The 20,120-nt window shown below is 47.1% G+C and overlaps 1 protein-coding gene across 11 annotated transcripts in view; it reads left to right on the top strand.

Annotated features, from left to right (window-relative positions):
• The window catches only part of TCF7L2 (transcription factor 7 like 2), a 129,840-nt gene that overhangs the window by 108,717 nt on the left and 1,003 nt on the right, over nt 1-20,120 (top strand). For 4 of the 11 annotated variants that reach the window (XM_077779438.1, XM_077779439.1, XM_077779437.1 and 1 more), the window contains 7 exons: nt 1,155-1,241; nt 6,468-6,608; nt 7,189-7,348; nt 7,692-7,799; nt 12,887-12,935; nt 13,524-13,574; nt 14,858-14,930. In XM_077779438.1, the coding sequence (XP_077635564.1) occupies nt 1,155-1,241; nt 6,468-6,608; nt 7,189-7,348; nt 7,692-7,799; nt 12,887-12,935; nt 13,524-13,574; nt 14,858-14,930 (669 nt within the window). Of the gene's footprint in view, nt 1-1,154; nt 1,242-6,467; nt 6,609-7,188; nt 7,349-7,691; nt 7,800-12,886; nt 12,936-13,523; nt 13,575-14,857; nt 14,931-15,554; nt 15,628-20,120 lie in introns of all 11 variants that reach the window. The other 7 variants (XM_077779440.1, XM_077779444.1, XM_077779441.1 and 4 more) reach the window with 5 other exon arrangements.

Below are 20,120 nucleotides of genomic sequence, written 5' to 3'. Positions count from 1 at the left end.
ACGTGAGTGTGTGTGTGCGTGCGCATGCATGTGTGTGTGCATGTAATATCTGTTTCGTGACTGTGTTTGTATGTCTCTCTCCATGTTTGTCAGTGATCTCTACTTGAGAAAACAAGGACAATTTGCTGTCTTAACAGGAATACCTCCTGGTAAAACTCTGCACTTTGGGTCTTGGGGAAGACATCCTTTCATAGTTCTGGAGAGTTCCCCCCCCGACCTCCCGCCCCATCTGCCAGGTCCACCCTTATTTCTCTAGTTGAACAGACACTGCCCTGCTGTGTGAAAAGCAACTTGTATTAGGTAGTAGCCATACAAAATACCGACCGTGTCTGTACTTCCTGTTTCTCCTTCATTTTGTTTGGTAGGGTAGATGTGGACGTGAGCTTGTGTCCCGTTTCTTCCTCAGAAAATGGGGCCATTCCTCAATAGTTCTCTGTCATCAGTTGCCCCGTTCAGCTGATGGGGAGATATTTGAAGGCTAGATAAAAAGGAATAGCCAACTCAGACAACCCTCTGTCAGAAAAAGTTGTGTGTCTTTCATGAGGATGCTATTTTGCATGTTGCTGTATTTTTTAATTATTGTAATGAGGTGTGATTGTCTATTGGTTACCCACAATTCTTCTTGGGGACTCTCCCCCCGGTAACTCTTGTCAACACTTGTTAATTTGACAAAAGGCTACAAATTAAGCTCTGTTAATTTAATGTTTTCTCACCGAGATCTAAATACCGAAAGAGGCCCAAAGCGCAACTGAAGTCCTTTGATTCACTGTACTTTATTTTGGTATAAATTTACATTCATTATTGTTTTCCTTTGGATGTGTAGCCCTCAATTAGTGTGATGGCTCCATTAAAGCAAGCGAGACTTCGCCTTTAATTATTACAACAAAACACCTAGTTTCAGCTTGGGGAGAGGGTCTCTATTGACATAAGCAGAGGTTATAAAATTTAATTAGCCATTCCTATCAGATTGATGGCATTCAAATTGTTCTGTGTTTCTTCCCTTTGATCCTTCCTGTACAATCCCCAAGATTTTTGTTCTGATCAAATGAGAATAAAGCTTACTGTGCAGAGAGAACTTTCCCTTTTTCTTCTTTTTCTTTTCCCCACCCCCACCCTCGTTTGCACTCTCTTACTTTGTGCCCCCCTCTTTATAGGCAAGGTCAGCCAGTGTACCCAATCACGACAGGAGGATTCCGTCACCCCTACCCCACAGCTCTGACTGTCAACGCCTCCATGTCCAGGTGAGTTCCAAGAACCGGCGCCTCCAACCAAGTCAATGATGGGCGACTTCTCAGAAAGTTCTCTAGCCAGCTACCAGGCCATCCAGGGGTGGCACCTTCACGTAGTTCTAATGGTGTAAGACCGAAAGGGCACTAGGCTTTATTCCTAGAAAATCCTGAAAAATTAATCTGAACTTGAAAGGTAGGTGATGTTGGAGTTTTGAGGTCGAATCTTGGAATCCATCAATTGAGCTGTATTTTTTTTTCTTAAGAATTGAAGAAGGCAGGAAGAAGTAGTTAGGACCTGACGGAACTTATTAAAATGTTGTTTCTCTATTGCTCTGTACTGGGTAAGAAAGGGAAGGGCGAGGGTAGTTTTATTATTATGTAAAGGACAGTTTAAGGAAGGGTATGGCCTTTTCAAAATCCAGACTTTTCGCCATCCGCAAGCAGGGACACCCCCTGCCCAACCACAGCCATCTCTAACGCAACACTGTCACTTAGAGTCATAAGGTGAGTCCCATATGGAATTTTAAGATTTTAGTAGACACAGTCTGTAAAAGGTTAAAAGTTGGGGGGGGGGGGAAAGAGGTGAAATTCTTTTTAATGATGTATTTTATCCAGCCCAATATTGTCAGAATATTATCACCTTGACATGTTATCACTGTAAAGCAACTATTAATGAGAGGTTACATTCTGGTTTGTACTTCGTGTTTGAAATCTGATAGGTAGTTTACACAGAACAGCCCATCTCAACTTGGACCGGCCCCGTTGCGAGTTCTCAAAAGCCCCGTGTGGCTGGTGGCTACCACGTTGGCCTGTGCAGCTCTAAATTTTGGAAAGTTAAAAAAAAAAAAATCATGTGTGTGCAAAACAAGACTTTGAATAGAACCCATCAGATAACCGGCAAAGAATTCCTACACCCTGACAAAGGATGTGCCGATGTTTACTCTCCATAAGAGGAGAGCATCTTCAACTTCTCATTCAAATATTGTGGGTAACAACCTCCCCACCGATGTCTCAGACTTTGTATGAGATGTTTTGCCCTGTTTACTTGGATATAAATGGTGAATTCTTCTGTTAAAAAAAAGGCGTGTGTGTGTGTGTGTGTGCGCCTTCATATCTCTTTAAGGCTGGCAGTATGTGTGTAGTACACACATACATACCCCCTATGTGTATCTCGATCTTTCTGACCCCCTCTTCTCCTTTTTCCTCCCTCTAATTAATTCTGGCTAATTTTTCAGTGAGTGCTAGTTTATTTACAAACTGGTTGGCAGCAGTATGTTTAAGTAGTCACTAATTGCACCTAATGATAGTTTTATTTTCTGTTCATCTGATTTTCAGTCAAGTTAATTAAATCGGTGGAGGTTTAGACTTTCCTGATGGGCTGCAACAAGTAATCCATTTTGATGATGGCCCCTAATTAAATTAGCATGCATTACACGGCAAGGACGCTGTCCCTAGCATCTGCCCCCAGTCTCTGGAGTCAGCATGGAAACCCAAGGCCAGAAGAAGGGGTTGCAGAGACAGGACGGGACATGCCAGCCCCTTTTCCTGCTTACAAAACCACGATTTCAGTGGGGGAAAGAGGAAGGATCACTTTCGTTTAGGAAAAACAGGCCGTAGCCCACGTAACATTTGTCATTATGCCGCGGAGATCGCGTAATTTTAGAGATCCGCTTCCAACGTGTGATAAAGGGCCTCCGTTTCAAAATCCACACCAGTATTGGTTAGGCGGGCAAATGCTTGTGTGTTCTCTTCTCCGGCGAGAGGAAGAAGGTTATGTTCATTAAATAATGTCATCCCAACCTTGCGAAAAGCATGGGAACGAATAGGGAGTCTCCCAGGAGGAGAGCTGCTTCCGAGCGGCCCCTAATCCACAGCTCATCTTCCCGGCGAACCAGCATTTATACGGCGCACCTGATTGTTTTTCATGTTTGTTTATTCGGTGCATTCTTGAGGTTAAAAGCCGTGAAATAATCGGAGGATAGGGATTGGGGTTAAGCTTATCGATTGAATTATCATTAGGAGGTTAGTCGATGATTTAGAGGTGGGCAGGGGGGTGGAGGAAAGGAAGGCAACAGTGAGAGGAAAGGTTAGGGGCTCAAGGTGCAGGGGGAGGCCGCCGATTCCCCAGGTAGGCCTTATGAAAGGTAGCTAGTTAAAAAGCGTATACAGCAAATTAAATACATTATTGTGGTAATGGGGCGACAGAAGTATAGGTCTATTATACTTATGGCAGTTATAGGAAACGTAGGCAGCTTGCCCTGTTCCAGAACACCCTTTGATATTCATTCTATTCAGCAGCGGGGCCAGGACTTCTCAGAATTAAGTGATGGGTCATTATACTTTAAACACCATGGAGAAGCCTAGATTGGCAATTAAACAGCTCTTGCTGACACTCACTTGTGCCACCCTGTGACCCCCTTTAGATTGAGATGTTGGAGCTCCGGGCCCTCAGCCTGCTAAATTGGTGCAAGGCTCTTCTCCTGACGAGAGCGGGCTCTGAAATCTGCCGGCTTCAAAGGGAGAGAGATCATGTATAAACCATAATGTGGGTGCACCGTGGCTCACAAAAAATAAGGCAGGAAGAGATGAAATGTTACAAGTGCAAGGGGGAAAATGAGAGAATAATGACAAACCTAATGCAACTCAAAGCAGGATTGTTGCACAGGAAAATGCATCCCACTGCTTGTGCATAAAATCAAGGCTGGCAGATGACATCCAGTTAACAGAAACGTGTCAACAGTGAAGTGAAGTGAGCGCGAGCAAGAGAGGAGCCCCTGAGACAAGCCAGAAACAAAAATTAGTTGTCCTTAACAAGTTAAGGTTCATCATTATATTCTGGCTTGGAGCCATGAAAGCAGACGGGGGTATATAATGAGCTGCTTAGAATTTTTAGGGTGTTTATTGCATTTCATGAAATAGTTGTCTGCAGAAAGGAATTTCTTAAGCAAAGGTATGCATATAGATCGCCCCCCTCCCTCCACCCCGTTTCTTTCTCCGCTATGCATTTTTCAGATCTATGAATATGTGTGTAGGCATGTGAACTTGGATGCATTCGTTCCTCATGGCTGTGCCGGAAATTTTGCCCCACTCCAAAATGTGCTCGGACTGTGGTATCTGCCTGCGGTATTTGGTGTTGACGGACACACACACACACACACACACACACACACAGTATTTTTCTCTTTCTCTCCCTCTCCTTCTCTCTCCCTTTCTCTCTCTCTCCCCACCCTCCCCCCTTCTCTGTCTCTCTCTCTCTCATGTCTGTACACATATTCTCATTCAGCAAGAAGAGAACATATGTATTTGAGGAATGTCAAGCCTTTAAAATTCACAGTAAAAGCTGCCACTCCACCCACCGCTTCACCCAAGGGCTTCCAAGAACACATGTTCTTAACTTATGTTTCCTCAGAGGCCCTCGCGCAGTGGGAAGGAACAGGGTGTAACATGGGAGCCCAAGTACCTCCCGAGGGTTTGCTTTTCATTTTTTCACGGAAAGGGAATGGAGATTATTTGTTTTTTTGTTATTTTTCCTCTTTCTCTCTTAGAATTTTTCTTTTTTTTTTTTTTTCCTTTTTTTATACCCTAAAGGATCCACATGGTTCTTATTAAAAAATAATGTCATTGTTACCAAACTCTGATACTGGCTTAAATTTGTACAGGCAATGGCAGGAGAGGGCCACATCAGGATGGAATTGCTGAGTCAGATGCCCGCTGTGATTCCGGGCCCCTTCAAAACTCTACATCATTCCTTGGTATTTTCTCTGTTAACCTATGCAGATTCAGTTAGCACTTTAATTTTTTTATCCTTTTGCAAATTAACGTTTGCTGCATTATTTGGATTAACTGGAAATGGTTTTCCATTCCGGTCCACCTCCTTGTAAATGTAGGATCCCCTTGAAATCTCCGTCTTGCTAAACCCTTATTAGCACTCCCAGCTGCCACCAGAACTGGCCACCTGGAGAGCAGGTCTTCATTCTCTGGATTGTTCGTGGACTGCTCTTGCTTGGATTTATTAACAAAGCATCAACGGCTTGACCTGGGCTCTCCTTCACCTGAACAGTGCCCTGCCTGCTCATCTGTGTACTCTGTCCAGGTTGGAGCCTGGGGGCAGCCATTTCGTTTTCGTTCAGGGTTCCACCCTTTGTGCCCCTCACCCTACTACTCCTGCGGTAGTATTATTTTAAAAAGGAAGATTCTTCTAACCCACGCATATTAGAAAACGCGAAGCCGTTTGTCTGATCCTGTTGTTAGTTCACAAATGGGCCAATGAGCGTTTTAAAATCCGCTCTTTCTGTATTGCCTAGTCTGCACTGTAGGGAAATGCCAATTCAGGGCCTAACGGGGATTTCAAAGAACTTTCTTAAAAATGGAAAGTTTTAGAGGAGAAAACAACCTTTACTCATATATTTAGAACTTTGATAGTCATTTAGAAGGCCTTTGAATGCATAGGCAGTCTATTAAAGTAAAAGTAACTTAGGAATCCTGGAATCTTAGAGCGGGAAAGGGTGTACAAATCAGAATTCAAAGCTTCATTTGTGTGCGTATATAAAATACAGATTTTTTTTTTTTGCGTCTTTCCCTAAGAGGATATAAGCTTATTTAAAATGTCTGTGACTTACGATGAGAACCAGATGGGAAATATCTGGATTTTCCCCGTCTCTCTGCCTCACTCTCTCTCATTCCTGTCAAAACGATGGGGGCACATTGGCAAAAGAAAAAGAAAAATTTTATTGCACTCCGTCAACAGAATGAGGCCCTAATGAGGCCTGCGTGGCATTGTCAAAAATGTGTGTATACTTCAACCACGTAAATATTTTATTTAGCTGTCAATATGCAACAATAGATTTCACCTTTCATTCTAGAGCTGATTAGGACTTAGGAAATTGTCTTCTTAGATGCCACTAATAATGCCTCAAAAAACAAGTGGACGTGTGATTTCCAGCAGGTAGCCTAAGCCTACTTTTCCGCCCAAGTACATCCGTTATATTTGTCTTTCGCTAAAGATGTTAAAAATCATAATGTCTCTTGTCAGTAGCAATAATGAAGGGGAAGATTGGCTTTAATGACATTATGAGAATCATTATGTTTAATTTATCGCTAATTAATGCTGACAGGTTTCATATGCCTTGGGTTGCTTTCATGTGAGTGTTACGTGCTGGGCTTTTTTTTTTTTTTTTTTTTAATTATGTGTACACATCCCTCCCCATTCATTCATTTTGATTCTGACGATTTACACAGCTTCCTGTCTTCCAGGTTCCCTCCCCATATGGTCCCACCACATCACACTCTACACACGACGGGCATCCCCCACCCGGCCATAGTCACGCCAACGGTCAAACAGGAATCCTCCCAGAGTGACGTCGGCTCACTCCATAGCTCGTGAGTGTCGTTGCTCTTTCAGTCGCTCTCCTTCCTCATTGTGTCTTGCCCATTTGTTGACGCGGTGGCTTCTGGGTGGTGGCCCTGCCCGCGGTTGGCCATGGGGCATGTGCCTCTGGCCAACACTTGGCTTGGGTGGGCTCTGGACTCTGACACAGCGTGGAGTTCATGGTTGGTAGCAGTGTGGGTGTACTTGTGTGCTTGGACGAACCGGGATTTGCAACCACGTTCCCCGTCCCTGACCCACGACTGACCGTTTGGAGGTCTGTCCTGTGAGCAGGAGCGACACTGGCCGAGAACGAATCAGCCACACTGTGCTTTCCCCTCTGGCTTGGGAAAGTTGTGTGTCTGAGACACTTGAGGAAGTAATTATGAAATCTCTCTCTTCCCCCACACCCTCGCTAGGATGTTTTTGTTCCGTTTTCCAGGGTGGAGAAGACCAAAAGTGGAAGCGTGCTTCTCGTTCAGAACTGCTAGGTTTGGGCGTTGAGCAGATAGGGAGACGGGTTCTCTGCTATGGAGGAAGTTGGACCTTGCGATTGTTTATTGGGTTGTGTCTGTCTATTCTGTCTATATCCAGAAAGCATCAGGATTCCAAAAAGGAAGAAGAAAAGAAGAAGCCCCACATAAAGAAACCTCTTAACGCGTTCATGTTGTATATGAAGGAAATGAGGGCAAAGGTCGTGGCCGAGTGCACGTTGAAAGAAAGCGCAGCCATCAACCAGATCCTGGGGCGAAGGGTAGGTAGCTCCCTCATGGGGTAGAGGGGGAAGAATGGACTGGGGCATGGCGGGTGGCATGGCACAGTGTCCCCGTCCCTTCAGTCACGTTCTGACTCCTTCAGTCATCTCCATGGAGTCAGGACCAGAAATCCAACGATGTTCAGAACGGCCACCGCCATCCTCTTCCCCCAGCCGCAGAGAGAGGGAGAAAATGAAAGCGTGAGAGTGATGACAAACCGGGTTTTGTCTCCGTGCTCCTGATAGTGCCGGGACCCTGCAGATCGCACCCGCTTCTCACCCCTGGCCACAGTGTAGTGTGTGATGTTTTGTATGTCTCTCCCTGCCTCTGTGTCCCCTCCAGTGGCACGCACTGTCCAGAGAAGAGCAAGCGAAATACTACGAGCTAGCCCGGAAGGAGCGACAGCTTCACATGCAGCTGTACCCCGGCTGGTCCGCGCGGGATAACTATGTAGGTATTCGTTTTCCTCGGAACTAGATGTTGAGTGTTCATCTGCCCGAAGGGCATTTTCCCTGCCAGCTTGAATCGGGCCTCAGAACCCTGCAGTCTGCCCAGTCCTGGGACCAGTAACATCTTGCCCGAGCACCAGACCGGGGGCTCTTGTCTTGACTTCCGGTAGGGCTCCATCAGTGTGCCATGCTCTTAAAGGAGGGGGGAGGAAGCCAGTGTTCCGTTGTCCCAGCTCGGGATCCACGGGGCTGACTTGGGGCTGTCCACACCTCCTTGCCCAGGTCTTTGAAGAGACATAGAGCTAGGATATTCCTAACGGGGCTTCTGTGCTTCTCAGCACACATGGGGCCTTACAGGGAAGACCGGGAGATAGGGGTGCAGAGAGAGGGCTTATTAATTCCCACTGGTCTTCCAACACGCCCTTCGCCTTTAAGAGGGAAAAACGAAACGGTTGTCCTATGCTGTGGCGCAGTACAAGTTGAAAGCCTAGTTTGTCCTGAGAGGGGCATGATGGGAGGATCCCTGAAAGCAGCCAGTGGCCCTCACCCCCTGGAGGGGTAGGTGAAATGCCTCAGGGCCCCGGAAAGGTAGGAAGAAGGGCTGTGCTGTGTGATGGGTCTTCCTGGGCTCTGTGCCGCCTGCAGGGTTTGCCCAATTTCCCCTCTTGGGTTTTAGAAAACACTGTAGGATTGTGCTGGTCCCTGGGGTTGTCATACCCGTGATTCCCGTTCTCCCAGAAACTCGCTCTTCTCCGGAGACCTCTGTCCCCTTTCCTTGTTATCTCTTGTTCTGCGGCTTCCCAGTAACGTCCTGGGCTGGCTCTCCTCAGTGGACGAGAGGGCTCTTATTTACCTGATACATTTATTCTATGGCACTGGGTTTTATAACGTGATCTTTAACCATCCACTCAGTGGGACGGGAAAGACGAAACTTGCCTGAATGCCAGCCATGGGCTTTTCCTCCCGCTTCTTGTCGGTGTCACGGACTCACGGAGGATTCTTTCGGCTGGTCAGTGCCCCTGACCTAGCTCTCCCATGGACGACGTCCGTGGTGAAGACGCTCCCCGCATGTGCGTTGGGATCAGTTCAGTGTCGGTTGTGAACGTAACTGCGCACACAGCATTTTGGGACTGCAGAGTTAAAGCAGACATGTTTATTCTCAAAACTTAACTGCCATCAGGAAGCCACAGGCGTCCTCGTGAATACGTGGGTCCCGAGTGGACGCTGTTTTCTGCTTGCTCTAGCTATTTCTCATACGTTTCGCTATGTGCTTGCTAGTCAGCTCTTCGATGGGCAGGTAAGGGCATGTGGGGAACAGACTGTTGGGCTTGACTCCCACGTCTTCATCACTGCCCTCCGCCCACCTCCCCTCTGAGCCTCACGGCCCCGCCCACCTCCCCTCTGAGTCCCCACGGGCCCCGCCCACCTCCCTCTAAGCCCCATTGCCATTGGCTGGCAGCACAAAACTGGTCGTCCTGGGAATTGAAACAGGAATTAGTGCTGGTGCCTCTCACTGGAACGTTGGCGGTGGTCAGAGTCCTTGTCATTCACAGATGGTCACAACAGGGTCTTAACTGCGTGGGACCCTTTACATTTGTCCTCAGCATGTGTTTCTTGGGGAAGCTTTCTGGAGCGGAAAGGAAGAGGAGAAGAAAGTTAATGCTTGCCCACCAACGTGCTGCTCACCCCCACCTGACCTCGAGGTGGAGGTTTCCAGCAGCAGGTGGGCTCTGCAGCCTCCGTAAGAGCAGCCACCTCATTCCGGGGCAGTTGTTCTCTTGGTTTGGGGTCACAGGCTCTTAAGATTTCACCTCCAGCTTCTACCTGCTATAGACCTAATTCTCGGAGTGATCTAGAATGGTGGCACAGAGAAAATTATGTTCCTCTGTCGACATCATATCCCTAACAGAGATTTGGGGTCAGGTAGGGCCTTCGTGTAGAGCTTTGCAGGATGTGCACTGAACCGGAGTGCCGTTTACATCCCGGTCTATGTGCATGGTGCCCCTTGGGGTTGGGCAGGGAGACATCTCCACAAAGATGCCAGGCCAACTTTGTGAGAACTTCCAAAGAATGCTGCTCTTGGCTTGCCTGGGAGTCAGTTAGACAGGTATTGGCCCAGGCTTTTTGTGAAGTGCTTTCTAGGTTTTAAGGTCCACGAGGCACCTTCGATGACTTCAGCTCAGAAGCGGTTTGGTGTAATAGGGGAGACTCTGATAGGACTTGAAAGTGTAATTTAAAATTTTTTTTTGTTTATTTATTTTGAGAGAGCAAGCGCACACATGCAAGTTGGGGAGGGGCAGAGAGAGAGAGGGAGAAAGAGAATGGCTGTCAGTTGTCAGCTCACAACCTGATGTGGGGCTCACACTCACAAACTGTGAGATCATGACCTGAGCCAGACACTTAACTGACTAGGCCGCCCAGGCGCCCCAGACTTGAGAGAAAGTTTAAAGGTAGATCTAGATTTGGGGCTGAAGAAGCTTTATTTCTTGAACAGGGTGCTGTCTGACTCCTCTCAACGATGGCTCCTTACACATGAGTGTGAACACACACGCATCCTCCCCTTCCCCTACTGTGCCCAAGGAAACAGTCTGTGGAACAGGGGTCAGAGTTCAAGGTTTTATGGGTTTGACTGTGGTGAAACTCGTTAGCTTGGGGAGTTTTTCTTAACTGACTTGACAGAGAAGTTTCTATACATTACCCTGGTCATTGTAAGTCCAAAAAGTCCTTCGGGAGAGTCTCCGTTCCTGCTTTTCCAGCCAGGTGGTAATGGAAGGCTCTATATCACCCTTAGCAAAAACAGGATTGAGGAAAACAGTCGCATGTGGGTTGTGGGACCTGGCACATTCCGGGGCACAAGAGCAAACAGAGTGGTCCCACAGTGCTCTCTAAGCCCTGGCATTGTGTTAGACCATCACTTCCTTTCTGGCTCTTCCAGATTAGGTAAAGGGCGTAAATCCTAAGCCATTTGCTCATCTTGAGTTTCTCCCCTGCCCTTACCTCCATATTTAGGCATTTTCTTTTGTTACATTTAAGGAGATAATGGGGTGGCCTCCCCCTTTGAGTCACATTGCCCTCTTCACTAAATAGCATTTACTGTGCTTCCTCATGTTGCCTTCAGATGAAAACACAGCCCCTGTCCTCTAGAAGCCTTTAGTTTAAATGAGCCTTTCCTCAGTCATGAACATCTCAGTTATAGATCCTAAACTGACAGCTTCCCCCAGGGACTGAAGCTTTTGGCCACCTTTCAAAATACATTGCGGGAGATTGGAAACGGGTGACCGCTGTATTAAAGAGGTGACCAAGGAGCCTTTGGGTGTGTGGATGCCAACGCCACCTGGAGTTGCAGTGGTCTTCTGTGCCTAGTGTCCACTTCAGGCTCCTAAATACACCGAAAGTCGCCCCTCCTGCCTCTTCCAAGATAGCCAGGCGGCACTTCGCTGCTCCCCTAGAAGAGGCCCAGACACGAAGACGGGCTGCTGAGGCTCGTGAGAAGACCCCATGAACTCTTCTTTTATTATTTATCTTTCTAAATTGCTTATCAAGGAACATAAAATGTGTCACAGCATTTCACACTCCAGGCCAAGACAAACTCCCCAAGTGGTATGTGCCCTAAGACCTGAGAGAAGAGAGGGGCTTCCTCTGAGACAGTTTGGCCCTGAGCCCCTGGATGGAGCAAAAACCATGGCGTCTGAACCCTGAGGTTCTAGGACCTTCCGGGTTGCCAAGTTTACCACCTGTAACTCTTTCTTTTCTCTTCCGGAATTGCCGTCAACACACCTTGAGCACCTTGGGGCAGAGGCAATATTTAGATATTCTGAAACAGGTAGAAGTGTAGGCCAGTCCTTTTTACTGGTGACGTTTCAGACGTCCCAGGCATCTGACTCCAACAGATAGAACTGCTGCTAGTGAGGTGAGAGAGGACAGTTTCAGATCTGCAGTGATGTCGTCACGTCTACAGAATTCTTCATATTCCCGCAGCCACAGCCATAGCCACAAGCAGACAGTAAAGATAACAGGTTGGAGAATGTGAATGTTCCCATGCAATTCATCCCCTGTAATCAAGGAAAACCTTCCCCAGAGGGCAAGGGATTAAATATGGAAGGCAGCACAGCCTCGTAGGTAAGGGCTGTGGAACCCAGACTGCCTGAAGTTCCCGCCCTGGCCTCAGCGTTGGCTAGCTGTGTGAGCCCAGGAAATTCACGTAACCCCTCTGTGCCTGAGCTTCCTTACCTATAAAATTGGAATGCGGGCGCCTGGGTGGCTCAGTTGGTTGAGCATCTGATTTTGGCTAAGGTCATGATCTCATGGTTCATGGGTTTGAGCTCTGCATCGGGCTCCGTACTGACAGCTTAGAGTCTGGAGCCTGCTTCAGATTCTGTGTCTCCATCTCTCTTCCCTCTCTCCTGCTCATGCTCTATCTCTCTCTCTCTTTTGCTCTCTCCCAAAAATAAACATTAAAAAAATATTCTTAAAAAATTACAATTGGGGCGGCAATAGTACATGCTGTATAGGATAGCATGAGGGAAACATGAGTCGGTATGCATTGCGCATTGAGAATCACGCCTAGCACATAGTACATGCTCAGTAAATGTTAGCTACTATTACTAGTAAAGCCCCAACGAAAGCTTTTTTTTGATTGAATATGAAGACCTTTTGGTCTTAATAAGGAAGAGATTTGTGTGGGGCAAGGGGGCTTTCTTAGCCCACACGGCCATCTCCACGTTCATCTGTCCCTTGGCTGTGGGCTCTTGGACCACTCCCAACCCTGCGTCTCCACACCTCCATGAGTCTTCCTTAATCCGTCCTTTTCTTGAACCCTTCTGTGGAATCGGATGCTCTGGGTCAGGTTTGAGGATGGACATAGGAAGGTGGGGAAAGCGGTCTCTCTTTCTCTCACCCTCTGCTGAGCCTTCCTCTTCCCCTTGTTGGGTGTGTGCGTCCGTCTGGGGGTCAGAAACACTCTGGGGACTGTGGGTGTGGATGGAGAGACAGTGCTGTGCCCTCCTCTTCCTGCCTTTCAGGTGAGCCCAGATGCCCTCTCCCATCTGTTTCCTGAAATAATTGCTTGTGTTTTATCTCTTCATCCAGGGGAAGAAGAAGAAGAGGAAAAGGGACAAGCAGCCGGGAGAGACCAATGGTAAGTTAGAATGAGGAGGAAGGAGGAAGGAGCGGTACTTACGAGGACCACTCTTTTACGTTAGGTTTCTGTCTGGGGGAAGGCAGGAGAGATTCAAGGCCAGGACGTTGTGGGGGAGCCCATCTTAGCCAGCCTTTTTTGTTTATGCATTTTAATTAATTGCTTCATGACTGCCCTTTTAAAGCTAGTAACATTCATTGTTGCATGAAAAGCACATTGTAATTCTAGTGGAATGTGTTTTTAAATAACCGCAGAGCCTGTAACAGGAGGGAGGTAGGCATGCCTATGCGGGATTTATGCAGTCTGCTTATTTCGTGTGTGTCTGTGTAGGGATGAGGAAGGGGCCGCGGGAGTAGGAAGGGGTGTGTGTGAGTGTTTGGTATTAACTGGGCTGTTCCTGAATGTTCTGATGCATGCCTTTACAGTGGTAAATTGCACCCAATTTAAATTAAGGAGGTTTGTCATTCTCTAGAAGAAATTAGAAATACTGCATAGGCAATCTCAGAAGGTCCCCTTGGAGAAGGCCAGGCTTTTACAAACAACAACAAAAATTTTGAAGGCTTTGTATAATTTGTTCTTTTTTTTCAGAACACAGCGAATGTTTCCTAAATCCTTGCCTTTCACTTCCTCCGATTACAGGTGCTAATGTCATTTTGAGTCATTAAAATAGTCGATAAACTGTTTTTTAATTTTTCTTGCCATTATAGTTTTATTAACATTAAACACGTATGACATTTGAACATCCTTTAAAATGACCATCTACACGGTTTTGTATGTTTCGGTAGATTTTTTTCTCAGTTGCTTTTGTTGTTTTTTTTTTATTTTTTTTTAATTTAATTTAACTTTTGCTTTGTTTATTTATTTATTTATTTTTCCCATAACAGTTGTTTAAGCAGTGATGACAGTGACTTAGTGTTGAACTAACTGTGCAAATTGAATATGCAGTATTTCTTTAAAAGAGACTGGTTAAAACAAAAACAAAAACGAAAACCAACCAAAATGGAAGGAATTCAGTAATAAACCTCCTTAATCTAATGGCATTTTCCGTTGCTCCCACTAAGTTTTCTCACGCAAGCATGCATTCGCAGTATGATTATTTTCTCCTTCGCTTTTTTTTTTAATTTTAGTTTTTTTCTTCCTTTTGCTTTTCTGCTCCTAATTTGCAAACCCACTAGCATTTTACTGACTGTACCTGCTTAAAAGCTGCTATGAGCTTCTGACTAACCCTGAACAGCTCATTCACACTGCCTGTTCACCTTCATCTGTTCTTCTGTTAACAGTAATGAAAATCGGTTTAAAAAAAAAGAAAAAAAAAACCATTTCAAAAGCTGCAATATCCCAGTACCACAGCCCTTTTCTTTCTTTATTTCTTTCTGTTTTGTTTTGTTTTGTTCTGTTTTTATTCGTAGTATTTTTTTCTTTTAAACTGTTGTATTCTGAGAAGAGAAAAGCATGTTACAAACTTAATTCCCTCCTTCGCTTTATTTTCTTCTTTAAGAAAAACAAATTGAGAGAGAGCTAGCACAAAAAAAAAAGAAAAAAAAGGAAAGCAGAACCAAAAGAGGAAAAATGTCACTTAAACATTTAGTTTTTCCGTACCTAACTTCCCTTTATCTGCTCAAAACGAATCGGAGAGACAGTCCTTAAAGAAGGGATACTGCAGCTTTATTTGCAACAGCTAATTTCACCAGTTGAATAAGAATGTGATTTTTTACCTTTTTTTTTTCTTCTAATTAAAGAAAGTTAAAAATCGAAAGTCAATATTTTGTAATTAGTAACCAGGTCATTGATTTATTCCCTTTTTTATTTTTATTTTTTTCTTATTTGTATCTTTCTCTCCCCCCCCCCTTTCCCCCTCTCTCTCTCCCTCTCTCTCTCCCACGTCCTCCTCCTCTGCTCGCTTCTCTCTTGAACTCATTCAGACCTGAGCGCTCCTAAGAAATGCCGAGCGCGCTTTGGCCTTGATCAACAGAATAACTGGTGCGGCCCTTGCAGGTGTGTATAGATTTCCCAGATTCGCTGTGCTGGTTTGCAGCTGGTCTATTCGGTCCTTTTCTCTCCCCTTCTCTGGCCTGTTGCTTTGTAGCTCTGTGTGTGGATCTTAGGAGACATGAGGGTGCGGGACACTGCTCTGTGAGGGATGTGCTTCCTCCCCCCCGCTGCTGCTAGCCAAAATGCCACTGTAAAACAGCATCATTTGTGCCTCCTCGGGTCAGCGACAGCCAACCCCAGCGCGCCCCTCCCAGGGACCGTTGCCTGCCAACCCCCTTCCTCATAACAGTTCAGGATGGGGCTCAGTTACATCCATCGTAATCCTGGCCTAGGTAGAAGCAAACAACGTCACCTTTTCCCCTCCTTCTCTCTCTATTTTTATTTATTTTTCCTTGTTGTTTTTTGGTTTCCGGTTGTTTTTTTGTGTGTGTGTGTGTGTTTTATCGTTTTGTTTTATTTTTTTTTTCTTTTGACTCATAGAAGTCTTTTTCTTTCCTGTCCTTGGTGAGGAAAGACAATCAAATAGAACCGAGGTGCTAGAGAAGACATTTGTAGCTGAGATGACACATCCAACCGAGCATGACCCAGCATTGTGTTGTATTTTTTGTGTTTACCTTATGCTAACAGATGCAAATACTCCAAAGAAGTGTCGGGCACTGTTCGGGCTTGACCGACAGACTTTATGGTGCAAACCGTGCAGGTATATTACCACCGTGAGGCCTTTGGGAAAATCAAAGCATTCTGTCCTTCTGATCCCGTAGCGTGTCAATATATTTTGACCTCATTCCCATCTCCTTCCCCACCGGCATCAATGACTAATGATCCTCATTCTTCAAAATTTCCTTGCTAATTTTATGCCATATCCTCTCCCCACTTCCTCTTTCTCTTTCCCCCCACTTTGCGCTTACAAATAACGTATCTGGATCCCCAGAAGGACTGAGACCGCAACCCTAACAGACCAGGACGGGCCCTTACCCCTTTTGCTTTGAACGCCAGCATCCTGGAACTGGCCCGGTCCATGGCACGCGTGCTGAGCGTAGAGAGCCACCATTTCCAAAGGTCTGAAACGAGCTCACACTCGGCAGCAGTAGCATTCCCGTGCACTTGGGAGTCAGGACACTTGGAAAAGGGCTCCGGGGCAGGCGTTTTTTGGTTTTGTTTTGTTTTGTTTTTCTTTTACGTTTGAAAACCACATGTCTCTGTACAGAGGAGCTTAGCTGACATTGTTTTACAGTGCTGAAAAGAAGCGTGGCATTGAACGGCGTGCACCAGCTGAAGGGCTGCAGGCGGTGGTCGTGCGGTCCTGTCCTGCAGCGTTGCTAGCCTGCAGGATTAAAATATATATTGGATCTATTTAGAGAGAGAGAGAGAGAGAGAGAGAGAATATTGCTTCCAAAATGAACTAGAAGCGTGCAAATTAAACACCGTGTTCCGCCTGCAGGTTTCCACCCAACCTGTAATTTCAGGGAAGGTGTAGGTACTTCCTTCTCGGTGGAGGGTTACCAACTCGTTCCTGTCTCATTTCCTTTCCTTTACTGACCACCTTTGGTTAAATTTGTTGTTTCTTTGTTCTGATACAAGCAGTCTTTGAATTTGGAATATTATGATGGTAGGTATCTCAACTCCCCAAACGCGCCTTCCTGTTTGTAGTGCCTCCCTGTCACGTGTCCCTCTCTTCCATGCCTCTGCCGTGTGTTCCGTGTTTAGACATTAGACCAGACGTCCATCCCATTAACGTGCATGCCCACGAGTCTCCCGTGTCTCTTCCCCTCTCCTGATGCCTTGCGAGGGACTGGCGAAGTGCCTGGAGTTGGCCAATCGTGTAGGGGAGAGAGGGCCCCGAGCATCTTTATTGGGAGAGAACTCCGCAGACAGCCGTCTGGCCACTGAGCGAGGATCCCAGGCCCGGAGAGAGGTTCTACAGTCACTCGTTCCGCGAGATGGCAGTGTTCCCAGAGGTGACAGATCCCATTCCCACGCAGTCCCGGGGTCTTCTCTGGGCCACAGAAAGGAGATTCGTGATGCAGTAGATGAAGCAAGTTAGGTATTTAATGAGGCCTACCCAGTGAAGTCAGGGACTCTGCTTACCCTGTCTAGGCAGTGAGTTTGTGGCAGAATTTTATTTGTGCCGAGTAGGAAGCTAATTAGCTGCAGAATCCTGTTCTGAGGCGCCCTGGCGTGGTGAAGGATTAGCTACTCACAGGGCTCACTCCGGAGAGGGCTTCTCACGATCTGTAGAAATGTATGGCTGAGGCCATTGTGCCCACCTCGCAGTATGGTGTGTTGCCTGATGGGGCTGATGGGGCGGGGGCCGGTGAGTGGTGGTTTATGAAGCCCTTTTTTTGTTTGTTTCAAAAGCACTTGCTTCAAGTTAGACTTGACATCCCCCCCTCCCACTGAAAGTTACAATTGCTAGCACTGGCCCGGATGGACATCCCCTCCTCAGGCCCAGCCTGCACCTTGTGTAAAGCCAGGGTGTGGTCATCTTCCCCAGAGGCCAGAAGTTTCGTTGACCTTTTTACAGAAAACAGAAGCAAAAACCAACAGCGGTGTAGCTGCCTCATAAGCACGATTTGCAAAAGTGCAGCTTCGAGGGGCCAGCCGTCCGTCCGCGGGCCGCGGTCCCCTGTCGTTTCTCTGTGTTCTTTACCCCCTTGACCCCGGTAGAACTTTCCTGCTGGCCACTTTCCTTCTGGTGGGGATGTTTTTTGGACCCTAAAAACATTAGCAGATGCACTGTAGCTGGTTGAAGGGTGTAATTCCAAAACAGGAAAAAGGAAGGACCCTCCGCTTCCTTTCAGAACTCCGTGAGGAGCTAGAAGTGGAATTTTAAAAGGCCGCCCCTTGATTGGAGATGGAGCCAGGCTGGGGGAGGGCAGGCCGATGGGCTTTGCCCCCTGTTCCCCTCCACTTTCCCTCCCAGCCAGGATCGGGCTTGCTGCTAAATCAGTAGGACAAAATGTGCTTTCCAGAAAGAAAACCAGTTACAAAAAATGAGGCACTTTCTGGCCCGTCAGAAATGTGTGTGTGTTCCAGGTGTTCCCACCGCCTTTTGCTCGGCCACCTGTTAGAAGGAGTGTCTCGCTGTCCTTCATAGTCTTCATGTCCCATGTTCAAAATGCTTCCACTCATCCCCTGGATGTGAACCCCCGTGTCAGCAGGAGGGCGGGAGGGTGAGGGGGGCGCCAGGAACGCTCCTAGCCAATCAGGACTCTCTGCTCGCTCCACAGGGTTTCTAATTTTATTTGACATTTGAGGACATTTTAACAAGATTCTGTTTTGAGCCCACCAAGTTGCTTTCCCATCTTTTTACTCTGCCCTAATATAGCATGGAATGCTGCTTGACATCACTCCCTTGTTTCCTGTGTCCCCTTTTCTCTCCCCCCCCTNACAAAATGTGCTTTCCAGAAAGAAAACCAGTTACAAAAAATGAGGCACTTTCTGGCCCGTCAGAAATGTGTGTGTGTTCCAGGTGTTCCCACCGCCTTTTGCTCGGCCACCTGTTAGAAGGAGTGTCTCGCTGTCCTTCATAGTCTTCATGTCCCATGTTCAAAATGCTTCCACTCATCCCCTGGATGTGAACCCCCGTGTCAGCAGGAGGGCGGGAGGGTGAGGGGGGCGCCAGGAACGCTCCTAGCCAATCAGGACTCTCTGCTCGCTCCACAGGGTTTCTAATTTTATTTGACATTTGAGGACATTTTAACAAGATTCTGTTTTGAGCCCACCAAGTTGCTTTCCCATCTTTTTACTCTGCCCTAATATAGCATGGAATGCTGCTTGACATCACTCCCTTGTTTCCTGTGTCCCCTTTTCTCTCCCCCCCCTCCCTCCCCTTTGTCCTTGTCCTCTCTCACTTTTGCTTATGCCCCGCCTCCCCATCCCCACCCCTCCCTTCTCCCATTTTTTTAAAATGCATGGACATCTTAGTTTTTTAAGCATGTTTTGATCTGCAGGCTAAGGTGGTTTAAAATTCTGAGAGGCTTAATTACTTATCTCGGTTTCTGGGATGGGAGCGGAACCCACAGTGTGTTTCTGTCTATCCCAGAGGAGAAAAGAAACCTTTCCAAACCGAAGGTGAGGGGCGCCGCCCTCGCACGCCTAGCCTAGAGTTCCTCCCCCCCACCCCCACCCCGTGGGGGATCAGGTAGACCCTGAGGCCTCCACCCAGTGGGTCTCAGGCCTCTGGGAGGCAGGGAAGGCCAAGCATGTTCCCTCCTGCCCTCCCTCCTCCCCGCCCTCCCGCCATCTCGCTGAGTCCACACCCCATGCACTGAGGGGCATGAGCAGACACCTCTAGGGGTGCAGACGCGAGCAGCAGCTCCTTACACCCCTTCCTTTCAAAGGCCAGTGACATCTGACAGCGGTTGCCTTCAACCAGGCAGCATCTTCCTGCTTTCCAGGGATGGGAAACCGGCCGGCGCTCACACGCTTGTTAGAGTGTCATCAGCCACCGTTGTAACTGTGTTCGAGGGCTCCTTAGGTCAGCACATTCCCTGTATCTGCATTATTTTTACAGCAGGAGTGGGGCTGGTTCCCGGATCACATTTCCTACCAAATATCGTCCCATCGGACGGGGATTAATCGTAGGAGAAGCTTTGAGGTCACAGGCTCAATTTCTTGAATCGATTTCCCCAACCTTTTGATGATAAGCAAGAGGGGCTCTGAAATTATCCTTCCTATTTCTTATGTAAACGACAAGTGCAGAGGGGAGGCTCTGGGTTCGGAGCAGGGCAAAACGGATCTTTCCGGCTTGACCACTAATCCCGATGACCCCACACCCCATACGTTCCATGCTGTGATTCCCCTTCCCCGGCACTTCTTCGTCGTCGTCACTTCCTTATGACGGGCTGCGCCCTCCGTCCACTGGCCTCGGCATGTTGACAAGGGCAGGATGCCCCTCCATCCCATCCTCACTGTCTCTCCTTCCAGCCTTCTCACTCTGGGTTGGGGGAGGGGAAGACCCCAAATCTTTCAGAAAAGCCAAAAAAAAAAAAAAAAACAAACAAACCAAAATCAACTTTGAATCGTAATTTAATCCACAACCTGCAGGCCATACAACCAGTTATTCTTGTTCCTTTGGATCATTTTCTGTTTTTCTTATTCTTCCCCCTCCCCCACCTTTGTTTATCCTCTTCTACCTGTTTTTGGTGGTTTTGTTTTCGTTTTTATTTTCTGTTTTTTGGTTTTTTTTTT

This window comes from Crocuta crocuta, unplaced genomic scaffold (assembly GCF_008692635.1).
Source record: "Crocuta crocuta isolate KB4526 unplaced genomic scaffold, BGI_CrCroc_1.0 scaffold138, whole genome shotgun sequence".
Lineage (NCBI taxonomy): Eukaryota > Metazoa > Chordata > Mammalia > Carnivora > Hyaenidae > Crocuta > Crocuta crocuta.
This window is presented reverse-complemented; position numbering and strand designations above follow the sequence as displayed.